We start from the raw sequence: 17,158 nt of genomic DNA on the forward strand, positions 1-17,158 counted from the left end.
TCATGGGGCTAATAAACTGGCATGTCAGAGAAGCTTAGAGAAGCATAATTCTTTATCTTGTTTGCGTGCAAGTGTTCTAATTTAATTGCACAGGAGAGAAACCAAATATATAGGTAAAAAAGAAACAGGTGTAAAATCCCAAGAATGAAAGCAAAATTTACAGGGGAGAAACAACGTACAAAGTGTCAAAAAGATGTAAAAACAATAAAATTAGAGCAAAATCAAACAGGGAGACAGAAACCAACTTGAACGAAGCAACAGGTAAATGAATTTTTTGGCACATCCTGTATATTATAATTGTTTTATGTTGTGCATTCAATGTGTTGTGGTATGTGTATTACATGTCTTTTAAATTAAAAAAAAATATCCTACAAAATAGAGTTAAAATAAAAAAAATGAAAATCACAGCCTAGATTAAAAGTAGAAATTCCATTGAAATTTTCTTGGGCAGAGGCGAATGCCTTTAAGTTGTTAAACAAACGCTGGTAGCGATGTGTGGAGGGCTTACAATATATATATATAAACCGATGCACTAACCATGTGTCACACGCGTCACCGGTTGAAACGTTCGTCGCGTAGCCGGATTAACTATCATGTACTCTTTTGATATCACGTTAAGTAATTTAAATCAGTACACAGAGGTGAGCCGAATTGCAGGGCAGTCAGATGCCAAACAAATCTTATTTCTTTTAGTTCCTTTTATAGTCTTATGTGTTTGCAATACGATGAAATTAGTTACCAGATAGAAAGAAGTACTAAACTCACTGCCGCTACAATCCATAAAGGGCTATGGCTACACTCTTAAAAATTTCCTTGCTCAGAAATGAGAAAATTGCATGTTCAAAACAAAATAAGTAATTTTTACTCATATTTGAGACAAAATATCTCATTATTTTGAAACGTGTTTTCATTTTTGAGCTCAAGGCAAATTTTCAGGTTCCCATTTATGAGATTTTCTCATTTCTTAAAAATGAGAATGAAATAGTGCGTGATTTGTAATATAATAGATGGCAGAAAAATAACGGTAACAATTTTACCGAAATAATATTACCATGTTTTACTTGGGAGTAACATTGCTAGGGTTTAATTACTATACAGGAAACGAGATAAAGGATTTCAGTTGTAGCAGAATGCGAATGGATATGAGTACGCAGTACGGTGATGCGGCTGAAGAGGCGTATGGGTACACATCACATCATGTGAGAAGGAAGACAGCGGCGAAGAGACTGAAGAGTTGATAAAGTGTGTGAAACAGACGTGAACTTCATAGAAGAAGTTCTAGTTGGACTCAAGTTAGAACAGTATGTGCCAGCTTTCGAACGTAAGTATAAATTATACTAAGTAACTACAAAATGCACAGCTCGTTGTTTACTTACCTGAAGTTCTGGTATGAATGTGATTCAGTGTTTTGTAAACATACTACAGTGTATAGTCGTTAGGGTGTAAAATGCTGATTCCTTTCATATAAGTTCGTAATCAAGTTAGCTCCTACATTTATCAAGCTAAATATTCAATGCACATAATAACGAGGCAGTAATAACAAGTAAAGGCGGGCTGGAGCCCCGTAGGGAACGTTGATTTCTATATTACAATAGAATGAGGAGACATGTCAATGTTTTACACCCTTTCCCCTTCGCTATAAGTTGCAAAATAGCTATGTACGGAGTCAAAGAACACATGTCATCTGTGTAGTTAACATAGAAACAGCGTTTAAAAAATTGTGATTTATAATTATGTAATTGCAATGCGGAGGTGCTTTGTACTGATCACGTAACATAGATTAGCGCCTTTTTTTTTGTTTTTGTATCAGTAATAGTTTTAATGACATAATGTATGCAGGTTATTTGGGCCTATGTTTAGCAGAAGGGGTCCAGCTCTTTTCTCTAAAAAAATGTTACAATTTTGGTATTTTCTGTTCACATTCGGTTAGTTTAGAGTAGGTTAGGTTAGTTTGGATTAGATTAGTTTAGTTTAGGATAGGATAGGTCAGGGGCGGATCCAGGACCGACTTCTGGGGGGGCGGCGTGTTGTCATACTGCTACTTTTAAGGGCTCCAAACTTTGGGATGGGTTTTATTTATATATATAAAATAAGAAAGATGCCTCTTCTGGGGGGGCAATCCCCCCTGGATACGCCCCTGGGTTAGGTTAGTTTAGTTTGTTATATTAGTGTAGGGATCCCTCATAATTTTCCAAAAAATTATAGAATTTCGCTTATTTCTTCTAATATTAGGTTAGTTTAGGTTAGCTTAGGTTGGGTTAGATTTGGTTACGTTATGTTACGTCTAAGTACTTGCATCATTCATTTCTCCTGTAAATTTTGTGTTTTTTACGTGCTTCTTGATCCCTTGTACTAAACATACTCCGTTATTTGTAGCATATAGGCAGGTCAGTATGCGAATTGAATATTTCGTGCAGATTGATTATACAAATCCATACAGATTCATGAAATATATACTACTTTTTCTCTGAATTCGCTTTCTCTACCTTCAGCATGACGTGTGAACTTGCATTCCTCGGTGCAAATTCACTTTAAGAAATTTCGTGCAAAAACATCAGCAAACCTGTGCTAGGTGCCTCTAAAAAGCACGAGTTCTATCTACCTGACTCAGGGCAAAAGCACAGCATGGGAACCCATGCTGTAACGTTGGGATACGTCCGTAGGGATCAGGCGCGTCAGAGATGGTGGATATACGCGTAAATTAGGATTTTGAAAAACGACTGCTTTCACGATGCGAAGATATATTTTTGTTAAATTCATTTGCTTGTTACATTGAAGTGTGCATTTACATTCCCGGTGCAGATTTAGTTTAAGAGGTCATGTGCAAAAACAATTTTACCTCTGCTAGGTGGCCACTAAAAGGATGAATGGTATGTAACCGACTCAAAGCACGAGCACAGCAGGGTACCGAGCGCGAATGCATCCGTAGGGAACTGGCGCGTCAGTAATTGTGGGTATACACATGAACAAGGACCCTAGAGAACAATTGCTTTCACGATGGAAAGATAACTTTTTTTGTTAAAGTAATTTGCTCGTTACATTCCTTGCACGTTACGTTGTCCTTCATTAATCTACCACTACTTACCTTATGGACGAATGAGTGCATACTAGGTTTCACGTTCATTAATATATACACGTAAATACATATTTCACAAGTGAGAGCATGTCATATTTCGATTACTTTCATACTGCTCGATTAAAATATTAATACAAATATCTTCTATAAATTTTACAAATATGTGGATCCGTATAATCAAGCTGCACATATTTTTTCCCAGGGAAGGGATTAATTTCACCCATATATGCACCCAGTCATCACTCACGTATACTATATATTGAGAATTTGAAAAGTTATCAATACCAAGGATAACAATTTTCTTGTCCAGGAAAATTTTGTTTTTTCAGGGGGGAAATCCCTGACATTCTCCGTCAATTTGCACATTGCATATAGTACTGTGCATATTTGTTCTTAATGTAACGTAGGGGCCGCGGTAGCTCAGTGGTAGAACGTTTGGTGCGTGAGGACCTAAGTTCGATCCCAGCTCACGGCAAGTGGGCTTTGTGATGGATAAACACAGTGTGTGTGGGTTTCCTGTGGATTCTCCTGCTTCTTCCTACTTTCTTCATTCCACTATCTTATTCATTTTTATCATAGTCTCCTTTAGCGTACCCTACAGAACTGTGGGACGTAGAACTTAAGATTGCTTTTTTTTAAAATTAATTTAACGTTCCAAGATTGAGCTCTAAGTCTGAGAGAGACCCACCCGTTTGACGTGCGTTGAGATGGAATCAGTGAGTTTCGTTTCAGTATCGAGTTCGGCGGAAGATATATATATATATATATATATATATATATATATATATTTTCGGGAAACTGCCACCTTAGTAATGCCAATGTGATTATTCATAAGCAAATGATGTTTATATAAATAATGAATGATGAAATTTAAATTAGAAGTTTAGTATATAGGCTAGATAATCAAAAATATTAAAAAGTCCAACTGGCAAACTAGAGGTGTAATCGAAAAAATTTTCCGAGCAGTTATTAATACATTGAATCAAATTTAACGTTGGCTTCTGTATGAAACAATAGGCATTCAGGCAAACAGATAGATTAGGCAACTTGGTTTCGTTTAGTTTGTAAAGGTGTGTAGCCCTATAACAGCGAGGGAATGAGCGACGGGACCTACTCTTTAGAGTGACGCTTATCTCGGGCCCGCGGTGGCTGAGCGCCAAGTGAGCTTTCTGATGTACAGTGTGTGGTGGTTTTTCCCGTGGTTCTATCATTCACTCCCACTTTATTTTTACTACTTTGTTTATTAACATTTAACATCGGGACATAAACGTTGGACGTTACACTCAAATAGGAATTGTTGCCTTTGGGCTAACGGACAGATGGGACAATAATTATTACGTTTGTAGAAAAAAGAAGGAAACTGGAGAACATCGAGAGAGCCCAGGAATTCAATGTTGTCTGTCAGAGACTTACATGAGATCGAACCATAGACCTCTCGCGACAGGTGAGTGACAGCTGCCCCATATCCTTTCCTCTTACGTAAATAAGGTACCGAAACTTCACTCTTCGTTTTAGTGTACCTACAAAAAAAAAAAAGTTATTATTTAAAAGTTTTGAGTCACGTTTCATGGTGTAATGAACATCTTAATGGATTCTACAGTTTTATCTTTTAGGCTTGTACCCGCTAAACGAATATAGGATTATAATACGCATGGGCTCTGGTGCAGTTTTTGAAAAATGAAATCTTTCAGTTCAGCATTCCACGATTATGCCCTGGAACTAAGAGAGACTGATGATGCGAATGAATGAAATGGTGGAATGAAGAAAGTGAGGAGGAAACGTGAGAATCCCGAGAAAACCCACGCACACGGTGGATGTTCACCACAAAGCCCACTTGGCGTGAGCTGGGATCGAACCAGGGACCCCACGCACCAGGGTGAATGCTCTACCTTTGAGCCACCGCAGCTCCTGGTGCAGTTTTTGTGGGTTTCATTTCAAAAAGTGTAAGGGTGATCTGGAAGCGAACCGGTTAGCTTAGTGATTAACGCGTGAGCACAATAAACGCGTGAGCACAATAACGCGCATTCGATTCTCTGTCCAGTTATACATTTTTCGCTTTTTGTATATCAATGTCTTCGTACCTATAGACGAATTGATCTGATATGAAATCAGTTTTTTTCTGCGTGTATCATACATGCTATCTATTGAAGCAAGTGGGCCTACATCCTGTTTGAAAGAATGATGGGTATTTTTTGTTTTCCTGATCATCCAGCACGTACGGTTGGTGCTTGTTTTTCTCACGAGTGATCATTTGAATGTGTCATTTTGTTTTAGGAGCATTTCTGATGGGAAATTGTATCCCCTCCGTGAATTTGAAACTTATACACTTTTAGTTATCAGGGTAAAAATATACCAATGAAAAACATGAAAATACTTCTATATCAGATGGTTCCCCCCACCTCCTCGTAACAAAGTCTGAAATAACATTGTTTATTTTAATGGATAGAAATAACGCAAAAGGGGAGCATTATTTCTTACTTAAAATTACACTGACTTAAGTACCCAAATGTAGAAAAAACTTGACGCTACATTTCATGACCCCTTGTCATCTTCCTCGCGCTTGTATTTTTCTTAACAAGAAAGTAGTACTGTCACGTGTCCATCGGTGAAGGAGTTTGGTTTGTTTGGCATGATATTTTTTGCAATATAGAAACCGGAAATTGTAGTGTGCTTCTACTTCCGATCTTAATGTATGTTCTTTGGACGCTTAATTGATTGAAGAAAACTACTTAATGCTATCTATTGCCGTTTTCACAACCAACGTTAAAACTGAAGCGAGTTTTCTGTCATTTCTCGTTTAAATATAGGTTAAGAGAAGATGGTACGTACTTACGCTCAGAACACTAAATCGATTTCAAAGATCCACTTTTAGCTATCTCTTAATATTTTTTTTCTGTGTAGATCAATATTAAATTGGAAACAGTAGTAAACTATTACCACTTCCGGTTATGGTGGAGGGATACGGGTAAGGATGGAATATTTCCGTGATACGCAGAGTCGATCATAAAAACCGTTTCTCGCTATGTTACCATTTTTGTTCTATGGCAATGGACGTTGAAACTGAAATGAAACCTCTTCTTGAGATCTTGAATCCATTCTAAGAAACCGCTTGTGGCTATCTGGTTCTGGTCTACGGCGATCAATATTAAAATCGGAAATGATTCATTTATGTTGGAGTTAGGAGAGGATAGATGGAAATGCATGCAAAAAGGCATTTGGTTATTGGTACGATTTGTTAGACGAAAGAGTGAACTGCGTTACTGTCGATACACTGTGATCAAATAAGTGGTTTCTTGCAGTGGTGCTATTCTAATTTTTTAACAATCTGTGTTCTCTGTCTCTGTATATATAGCAAATAATGCACCTTCACCCGCGTAATAAATATCGCTGAACCGCGTAGCCACCGTACCTTCCTAGGGAAAAGCAGCTGTGAATATTAGTGATATACAGGTGTAATTTAATGATTCAGTCTCTTGAGTTGCAGTGTATTACGTTGCGAAGCTTCCATTTGTGCTCACTGTATGTGTTTTCATTTTAGGTGAAAAAATAGACGAGGAAAGCTTTTATTTGTTAGATGAAGAAACAATTAAAGCATTAATTCCTGAAGCAGGTCCTCGCTTAAAATTCCGCAAGAAATGGCAGGAAATGACATCATCATCATGTTCTTCACCACCTACAACACTGAGAGACGAAGACACAGATTCAACCTTAGACGTTTTCTCGTCTCCTTGTGATGATGAGGGTAGTAGTATTGAAACGTCGACATGTGGAAGCCGAACTCCGTCGCATTCCCCTGAGGAGCAAGACAATGATTTAAATTTAAACTTAAGAACACTTTTGGAAAGGAAATGTCCAGATCTGCTTGAGAAGATGGATAATAATCAAGGGATTAATATTGTAGAGAAGTACAGTATCAACCGAGTTATAGTAGATGCTTTTATTGAAAAATACGGCTGTCAGCCAACTACAAAGCAAAAAACCAATCTTGCAAAATTGATCATAGGATCGTTCCCTATATTGAAGGGAAATAGTGGCAGTGGATTTGTGAGTATCACACTTGGCTCTTATTAAAAATATATCTTTTGTATTGATGATTGTAGTTTAAAATAGTGGTTCTTAACATTTTCGACCGTAGCATTCTTTGGGTGAATGCGATTGTCTTGATGCTCCTGTCATCTTAATCCAGTTCACCCATACACAAGGCTGAATGTAAGACTAGGGCAAAGCAGTTAAGGAACCATAAAACGCTTCAATTATTATTATTATTTGTAAAAAGCCTACTAAAATGTATAATAGCTTTTGTCGCATAATATGAAGAAAAAAAAAAAGACTAATAGGTCATGCAATCTTAAATAGACTATTAGAACTTTGTTTCATAACTCCCTTTGGAAACGAGAACACTCCCTGGCTATTAGTAACACCCACGTTGAGAACCACTGGTTTAGAACCGCATATAAAAACATTAATTATGAGTTCTTCAAACTATTTTGAAGTTCAAATGTGTTGACTTTGCATGCGACTTCACAAAACATCTTTAACTACAGTAACAGGAGCGCAGGAGTTAACTTGTAGATTAGAGAGAGGCAAACGTTCAAGGACCACCTTTACCAATTTATATTGTAACTGTTTCTGTGTATTGTCGGTATATATATAAAATATATTTTTATCCTTTTTAATACGTTGTGGGATAATAATTTTTGAGATTGTACACGATTATGTACCGAGGTTAAGGGAGACGGTGATGATGAAGTGGATGATAATGGTGGAATGACGAAAGCGGGGAGAAACGGAAGACCCGGAGGAAACCCACGCACATGGTGTTTGGCTACCATAAAACCCACTTGGCGGGAACTGGAACCAAAGCAGGGGCTCTACGTATCAGAGGTGAGCACTCTACCACTGAGTCACCGCGGCAAGCCAGCTGTGTATAATGTCAACTGATAAGTTTAAAAATGAACTGACAAATGAATGATTATGAAGAACTAGTGGCATTTAGAATGTGGGAGGAAAGTGGAAACCCACAGAAAACTAAGAAAGAGAATAGTGCCTATCACAAACTTAACGTTGACTGGGAGAGTTTTGAGTTTTTCCGTTCTAAACTTTGTACGAACGGTATATAGACGTTGATCAAAATAATGCAAACACCTGTAGTTTGAAACATGTAAGATACGTAAGGGAGTACCATTGAGGAGCGTGCGCAGCGCCTGCATCTGGCCGTTGCTAGTGGTGTAACAGATCATCGAATGTAGTAAATTAAGCGGGGTAGATGACAGTGATGTAAAATGGAAGACATTTCTGAATTTCTAAAGGGAAGATTGCTCTCAAGGTAACAGTAGTCCAACACCGTATTAATCAAGTAATACAACCTCTCAGTATTTAAAAGCATTATAACTGTTGATGTTACTGGCGCTTTTATTTATTTATTATTGTAATTCATGTGTAGAAAGTTCACCAGAAAAGTGTCATATAAGACGAACAGTGAAATATATTTTTATTTCAGGAACAATGGTTTAGTCCTGGTACAAAAGGAACATCAGCATAAGGATTAATACAGCAACGATTGAAGAACTTCCGGTTTCGGCGATTGTCGACTGTTGAGAAGGAAGACCTGGGAATACCACGGAAAGTAAAAGAGAATAGCGTAGCTACATACATGAACATTCAGTCCAATGAGACGCCAGCGGTGGAATGCATTCAAAAACAGCAGTGGATGAAAGAAAATGAATCACCCCTAGAAACAGTTGTCACTTATATGAGGGACACTTTCAATTACAGGAGAGAAAACATTCTTCACACCTATAAATGTACAGAAGAAATAATAGCAGCATGGCCAAGGATATTACTGCCTGCGGTGGTATGTTGAAATAATTTCCGTTTGTACCTTAAAATGTTGACATACAATTCGATGGCCCGCAATTTCCTTTGGCGTCGGTTAAACACCAAAACCTAAATTGTGTAATGAGAATGAATTGCGTTGAGTAGAATAGGTGATTATCAGTATTTAAAGGGAAAACGCAGGATGGTATAAATGGTGTCAAAATTTAAAATATCTAGTAGTTTTGTTGTAAGAGGAGTTCATTAAAAAATAACAAAGTACGAACGCAAATATACACTTTAAATCATACCAATTTTATAAGAAATGGATTACAGATTGTGATTTATTTTCTGAAGTTCAGAATACTGAGAAACAATTCATATACCTTTCAATGGTGTGTCAACATTTTTAGTAGCTTCATTAAGCATTCTTATATGTATTTTTTAAGTATGTGTTGTAGCATATCTGTTTTCCTTTTGGTTCGTTTATGATTTTTTTTTCTTCTTCAGGTTGACAGTGAATTCGAGTGTTTATTTGGTGGACGATCTAATGCACTCACTCTTGACTTCGGGCTAATTGCGGACAAGCTAATTTTACAAGCCCGAAATTGTGGTCGGAAAGCAGCAGAAGACGTAGCTTCCGATTTCCTTGCGAAGTATGGACGAACTACGGATATTACTACAGAAAGTAAGTACCATTTGTATTTTTAATTGTTTTGGCATGAGTAGTACACAATAGGAACATGTTTAGAAACTGGATTTTCGAGTTTCTTCATGTGGCCGGCAACATGAAGAATAGGGTTAAAGAACATCTCAAGTGCGAAAATATCCTCTCCGTGAAATACATGAAGCCAGTTACAGTGAATTCTGAAACATAAAAATTTAGCAACGCTTAACACCAAGTTTCTAAGGAAGTAATTGTATTCTTTTAACAACTGTTGATAAATTCCTTAGTTGTTCGCAGTGTATTACACTCATCGCAGTAAAGCGATTAGCAGTGTTACAGAAGGCAATCCATGTATTATGGTTTCTTCTGTTATTTCAGCTCCAAGATGATCTACAATTTCACGTAACAATTCATTAATTCCAGTATCTAGTCATTAACAGTATAACAGTGTTCCGCCGAACAGTATAACATCTAATACAGTACCTATGAATTTAATGCAGAAATACAAATTTCAGTAAATTGAGAAGCAGAAGTAGCAACAAATCTCGAAACAGTTATCAAAATTAGTCGATGAAATTGTAAACCTTTTTAATTTCATTCTTTTCGTGCTTTGTTTTCATTATTTAATTCTTTAGGGTTTGTTCCGGAATTTTGAAGTTTGCCAACTTATCTTTCCATTGGAGGAGAGAATGAACAGAAACTACTGTGAATTTTAGTATTTTGAATAATAATAATAAACTTGTGAAAAAATAATCCGATAAATTTATTCCACACTTCTAGATTTTCGTAAATCCAAACCTATAGAGCACATTATCCATTCTGTAATGTTTTGTTCAGAAGGTAGAAATTTAAGCGTGACAGCTGTTAATGTACATTTGTATATTTGATTTGGAAATTTGACCCTTAATATTTTGTACAATATTAAGCTGGTGAATATATATACTATCACCTATACTATATTGTGTTGTTAAGCTCAATAGCCGTCTCTGGAGGTGTATTTTTATTTCGTCATACTCAATTTTGTTTCTAGTAGGTACTCGGACAAGACATTGAGTGTATTAGTGAATAGTGTATATAATTTGGAGAATTAGTTTTGATGTGATTTGGTCATTTGCGCTTTTGAGAAATTTAAGGATTTTAGTTTATTTATTTTGGCAGTTGCTTCTCAAACTTTCTTCTTTGCGCGATACCCTTTCGAACCTCTCCTCTCTATATTTTAGTTTAAACCAATTGATTAGTACTGGGTGGCCATTAAAAGGCCACCTTAAATTGAAATCTTTCGTTGGGCTTATTATTTATTGATTTCTATTTATCAGTTCTACGGCGATCCAAATTAATATTGTATTGTATTGTATTCTTTATTTTCGGTGTATATTCATAAACAATTGTTTATAGAATACTATGCGGTTACAGAAGTTTATGTACACCTTTTCTAAATGAACTAACATCTAGTCTGTTGAAATAGAAAAAAAAATACAGCAAGATTTGCTATCTGAGATTGACATTCCTTATTTTCTTTCTTTTAAGAAACGAACGTTGCACTAAAATTATTACCCTATCTTCTACCTCAAGGAGTGATTTCCAGACGAAAGGGACGAAAACATGTGAAAGAACGTCCAACAGTTTTGGATTCATTGGATCATTTTATTAACACCATACCTGTAAGTAATAAAGTTATTTTCGTTGTCATATGTTAAAATTAGTTTCTTCCTTGAAATGATGTACAATTCTTATTCATCAACGATTATAATGTAGTTTGTAGTTCATTCCCAAGTAGCGAACAGTCAAGAACATACAGGCTTTTTGCTAAAATGTTAAGCTTTATCATATCATGAAATACTAACCTTGAAATACACTCAGCACCTGTTGTATTAATTTTGTGTTATAGGCTTCGATAACTACATAATTTTTGTGCTGGTTCGTGGATTCACATTATGGCAAATGCTTTCAGTCTATAGGGGGGGGGGACTTCGTTAATAAAAGTAAACACAACAGAGAATGTGTTTCTCCAACAAAACAAGTTGAAGTTTTGATACATTGCAGCGTCACATAATGTGTGGCCTCTGCTTACCTGTTAAATAAAATAATTTCATATATGAGGACCAAGGTTATTTAATAGGCCACATTGTGTGACGTGGTAGATCATCAACCCTCCAGATGGTGAATTGGAGTAATACTCTCAATTGGGTGATTCTGCTATTAATGAAGTGTAATGCTGTTTTTCCTAAAGACTGAAAATAACATTTACCATTATACGATGTCCACGAACCAAAGTAAAGATTCTCTGAGTCACGTACAGATGATAATGATAAGAAACCATCAAAATGTTTACGATTAAAATGAGTGTTTAATTGTAGTTCAAGGTTAATATTTCATAACTAAACATGCATTCCGTTAATTCATTTCGTAATTATGTCAAGCCATAGATGAATGTAGCATCATTCGACTTGATCGGCTTTTATGTGTCTGTTCGAGTGTCGATCTGTCTGCTCCACGATAACTCTCGTAAAACTTATCCGATTTTAATGAAATTTGGTATGTAGACTCCTTTGACATTCTCACGTTACCTGTAAGTAAGTTTCAGCCCCCAAGCGCGCTTTTGGAGGGGTGTTAGGAGGGGGGAAGGATAATAGGAATAATTATTTTTTTATCCTGAACGGCTCAACCGATTTGCATTAAGAAAAGACGTTAGGTGTTCTCAACAAGAGAAAAGTCGAAAATATATTTTTTTTTTAATTTTTTGGTGTTGAAAATTGGTCGAGATTGTTTTGGAAATTAAAAAAAAATAGGGGAAGACTAACTGGGGCACCCACAATTTTTTGCCAGTTTTGTCTTGAGAAGGTCCCTAACAACATATATTGTTTTAATTTTGTTTGCAAGTGTACTTCATAGTGAAGAAAGGCAAATATACATAGGTCAGCATGTATGTGGTATACGTATGATACACACTGTACACCACTAGGATAACCAATACCTTTGAATGTGGCGATGAAGTTGTTATAACATTGGAATCTTATGGTAACAAGTATTTTTTGTCTTAATGGTAATTGGTCTCTGAGAATGAAGGGGGGTTCTCGACCCTGTTCGCACTTCCCTTGGCTACGCCACTGCTGTACATCAACTGAAATTATACATTCCCGCATTTTATGTTAATTTTGCACATAATCAATGTTCTGTGATATATATATATATATCTTTGTTTAGTAATTGTTCTTGTTTTGTAACAGTTGGTTAATAATATGCCTGTTGTTAATAGATACTGTATCTATGTGTTTAGTTTGTTTCGATGGTATTACTGTATGTGTGTGTTTAATATGATCAAATAAAGAATGAATTAAAAGAAATTAATCCTCATCAAAGTTTTCGTCCACTACGGGAACAATTTCGGTTTTCGTGAACAGAACTGTTGGCTGCTGTTCTCATATGTTGCTACTATTGTGTATTATTTATCATGTGCGTTATCATTACTTATCGAAAATCATTCGACCAGCTGAAATACTCAGTAAATACTTGTTATCATAAGATTCCAATGTTATAACAACTTCACCCCCCCCACACTCAAAGGTATTGATTATCCTAGTGGTGTACAGTGTGTCATACGTATACCACATAGATGCTGACCTATGTACATTTGCCTTTTTTTTCACTATGAGGTACACTTGCAAACAAAATGAAAACAATATATGTTGTTAGGGACCCTCTCAAGACAAAACTGGCAAAAAATTGTGGGTGTCCCAGTTAGTCTCCCCTAAAAATGTTTTTGAAAATTTCAAAAAAAAAATTGACTTCAATTTTCAACCTTAAAAATTTTCAAAAAAATATGTTCCGACTTTTCTCTTGTTGAGAACACCTAACAGCTTTTTTCTTTATGTAAATCGGTTGAGGCGTTCAGGAAAAAAAAATTCCTTCCCCCCTCCTAACACCCCTCCAAAAATGCTTGGGGGCTGAAACTTTTGGAAACTGAGTTTCTCATAAATGTTAATCGATACTGTAAATTTGGTGCAGATATGCTTGGGGGCAGTTTTCACATGCTTATTCCGCTAGGCCCTTTGCAGGATGACGTAGTGAAATTTATTAAATTCATTAGACGAAAGAAATTCATTAGTGAAATTTATTAGACAAAAGTTACTGTGTACTTTCTTTATGTGATTCCAATGATGATTTAAATTTGCTTAGAACAAAGGGGTGAATTTACACACACATACACACACTCCAATATTGCCTACATTTTCTTTAAGGGTAGCAAATCATTACCTATAGGAACAGCTAAAATCAGTGAAATATCATAGATGCATTACGACCCCCCCCCCTTTCCCCGCGAATTTTGACTTCCAAACTATGGTATATATAAATATAGGAAGTCTTATAGAACGTCTGTGTTACTCTGTCTGCTTGCCTCTGAACAGGTATCAGAGCAAAAACGGTAACAGCTATCGACAAGCGGTTTTCGGGAATCGATTCAGCGTCCGAGGAATAGGTTCCTCGTTGAACAACCTTCTGCTTAAACTAGAAGTGATTGAAATCGAACATTTCTGGTTTCAACAGTAATAGGTATAACTCAAAAACCATGTTAGCTAGCGACAAGCGATTTTCGGAAACCGACACATGGTCTCAAGGAAGTAACCCACCTTAATCCCTATATTTCCACTGAAACCAGTAATGGCAGAAATTCGCTGCTACTTCGGTTTCAATATTAATTTTTATAGGACAAAAACGGTAAGAGAGATCGAAAAGCGGTTTTCGGGAATTGACTCAGAATCCCAAACATTGGTTCAGTGTTCGTTCATTATTTTCTATTTAAACCAAAAGTGGTATAAATCGCCATTTTCGGTTTAAACATTAATGATTGTAAATTTTAAAAAATGGAGTATTAGATCATTTCGCGTGCAGTGCATCAGTCAGTTCCGTGAAAGAGGATGGAGGTAGAAATCTGCGCGGGGTTCGTGTATCCAAAACTGACCACAGATGTTCAATTATGTTCAGGGATTGGCCGGACCAGGGTAGGTGTGCATGGGCGTACCATCATCCTGGAATATGGTGTCATTGCCTGGAAACAATATTTGGACTATAGGATGCATGTGGTCTCCTAAAATGGCGACATAGTCACACCCAGTAACCATCAGTACAGGACCAACTAAAAACCAGGATATTGCTACCCACAGCTTCATGCAGCCATATTGCTCCCATATTTCACGATTGGCTGGAGATACTGTGGATCATATTTTTCTGAGGGAGGCCCCAGACATAAACATAGCCTATAGTTTGAAATAAGATAAACGATGACTCATCCGACCATATCATACGTTTCCAGTCATCAACTGTCTATGTATATTCGCGGCAGCATTGGCGCAGTTTTAAAATGTTAGGTCCTTTATCAATGGTTTCGCCAGTGAAATCCAACCTTATATGTTCATGTAATGTAATCATGGCGGACTGTGATTGTCGATAAGGCTGTAGGAAGGGCTGCTTGAGTTCCTTCGTCACTTGCCGCGCAGTTGTACAAAGGTTCTGAGTAATAGTCCGCGTAAATACTTGATGGGACCGGTACCTGTCACTGATGTTTTTCTTCTAACCACTGTTCCTCTTCGCCGATGTGGTTTATCCAGTTTTGTAGGCCACCATTACCTGGGATATTCTGCCTCGAGACACACACACACATTTGCCACTTTCGTTACGCTTGCACGACATAGCGGAGCGAAAAAAGTTTGCCCTCTTGGGAAATCGGAACGGTCGCATATTTCAACACTATGAAGCTCGCGGCGGCTCAGTGGTAGAGCGTTCACCTCCCTGGTTCGATCCCAGCTCGCAGCGTGTGGACTTTGTGGTGAACAAACACCGTGCTCATGGGTTTTCTCGGGGTTCTCCCGTTTCATCCCACCTTCTTCATTCCACCATTTCATTCTTTTCTTATACTCACCGTCTCCTTTAGCCTGACCGGCATAACCGTGGAATGTAAAACTGAAAGATTTCTTTTTCATTTCATTTTTTCAACATTGAACGTCTGCTCAATTCATTGCATACTGCCCTTCTATTTGCTCTTTGCGTAGTACAGCGTTTGTACTAAAACACCACAACAGTAGCTGGACGCTTCGACTGCCAACGAAAGATCTTTAGTTTTCAGGTGTGTCCATTAAGTTGATAATTTTCTGTATATTACTTCATGTTGTGAATATAGTGTCCACCGCGTGTCTTTTTTTTTTTTTGGGGGGGGGGATCTTTACGTTTCGTCACACTAATTTTGTTTCACCATTTTGTTAACATTGCTGTGTCCCTTTGTTTCAGATCATAAACGTGAAACGTTTACCTAAATCAAAATAAATACGATTTTATTTCCGTAAGTTAAAATGTTGCCATTCATTATCAGACGATGGAAAAGATCAGACAATAATGATACTTAAAAAAAAAAAAAGAATTCTTATGTTCCATACAGAATTCCATTTGTTTGCAATAACCTTAATTACGTTCAATTTATGATCAAAAACATTTTAGAAATTCATGCACAACATGCCCTCACGCAAAAAGAAGAAAAAAATCGAACATTCCAGATTTTGTATCATGTTATTAACTTAAACTAACGATAGATTTACCTACAAAAATACTAACATTTATTATTCAATATTTGGTAGGTGGGAGCTGGACTGGAACGGTTCATGAAGGAAGAAAGACTTTTGAATGGAAAGAGAACCCAGCCCTTTGTTCTTGTTATAGGAGATCTTGTGCGTCCACAGCAAGTGTTCGTAATCATTGAGGACCATATCATTCCAGCAACTTCTGTGTTGAAAGCTGTAGACTTAGTTTTCAAACTTACATACACTTTGAATTTAGAATTTTCACCATATTGCAAGAACGTGTGGCTATTTTTGGACGATGCATTCTACAAGTGTGGGGAAAGAATAGCTCCTTCTTGTGTTCAGGAGTTGAAACATAGATTGTTTCTAACCATTGAAGAGAGAAGTACGTAAGAGACAAAACATGTACCAAGGACGATTAATCAATACGCTGTAGTAATTGACAAAATATAGGTATACTTTTTCTGAATTTTTCTCTTGTTGTGTCAGTATATTTGTAAGATGTTATGTCAGTATTGTAATCGAAGATTTGGTACTTCTAGAAATCTTTGCAAACACTTAAGAAACTTTCATGTAAGTATTAAGATTTTCAAGTGTTTTGATAATAGTTGTCACCAGCAGTTTTATAGACTCTTTTGTTATGAGCGCCATTTACGGCGGTATCACACAAATGAAATGTTGCCTCCACAAAGTGTAAGTAATACTACTAGTACTAAATCATTACATAATAACAATGAAGTAATTTCAAGAAGTAGAGCAACAAATAATGAAACTATAGAAAACCTTTATACAAATGAAGAAAATGATCGGCAGAGTAGTGCAGCAGGTGATTCAAGAACGGATATAGCTTTTCTTAAGTCAGACGTTTCACAGTTTTGTTCACAGTTATGTAGTAGAAATATAACTTACACAAATCTTGTACACATTATTGACGGTACATCTCATATTGTGTCTGAAGTTGTTTTTTTTTTTTTTTTTAAATGAAACTCAGCATAACCTTCAGCAGCAAGGGACATGCCATACTGACACGAC

The 17,158-nt window shown here is 36.7% G+C and overlaps 1 protein-coding gene across 1 annotated transcript in view; it reads left to right on the forward strand.

Annotated features, from left to right (window-relative positions):
* LOC145661122 (uncharacterized) overlaps positions 1 to 17,077 on the forward strand; it is a 141,323-nt gene extending 124,246 nt beyond the window's left edge. Inside the window, exons 2-6 of the mRNA XM_081726571.1 lie at positions 1,256 to 1,321; positions 6,615 to 7,120; positions 9,401 to 9,578; positions 11,085 to 11,218; positions 16,184 to 17,077. Coding sequence (XP_081582697.1) covers positions 1,256 to 1,321; positions 6,615 to 7,120; positions 9,401 to 9,578; positions 11,085 to 11,218; positions 16,184 to 16,519 — 1,220 coding nt within the window. The 3' untranslated portion in view covers positions 16,520 to 17,077. The remainder of the gene's footprint in view (positions 1 to 1,255; positions 1,322 to 6,614; positions 7,121 to 9,400; positions 9,579 to 11,084; positions 11,219 to 16,183) is intronic.
* Positions 17,078 to 17,158: the final 81 nt, after the last annotated feature.

This window comes from Thermobia domestica, chromosome 9 (genome assembly GCF_964235325.1).
Source record: "Thermobia domestica chromosome 9, izTheDome1.hap1.1, whole genome shotgun sequence".
Classification (NCBI taxonomy): Eukaryota; Metazoa; Arthropoda; class Insecta; order Zygentoma; family Lepismatidae; genus Thermobia; species Thermobia domestica.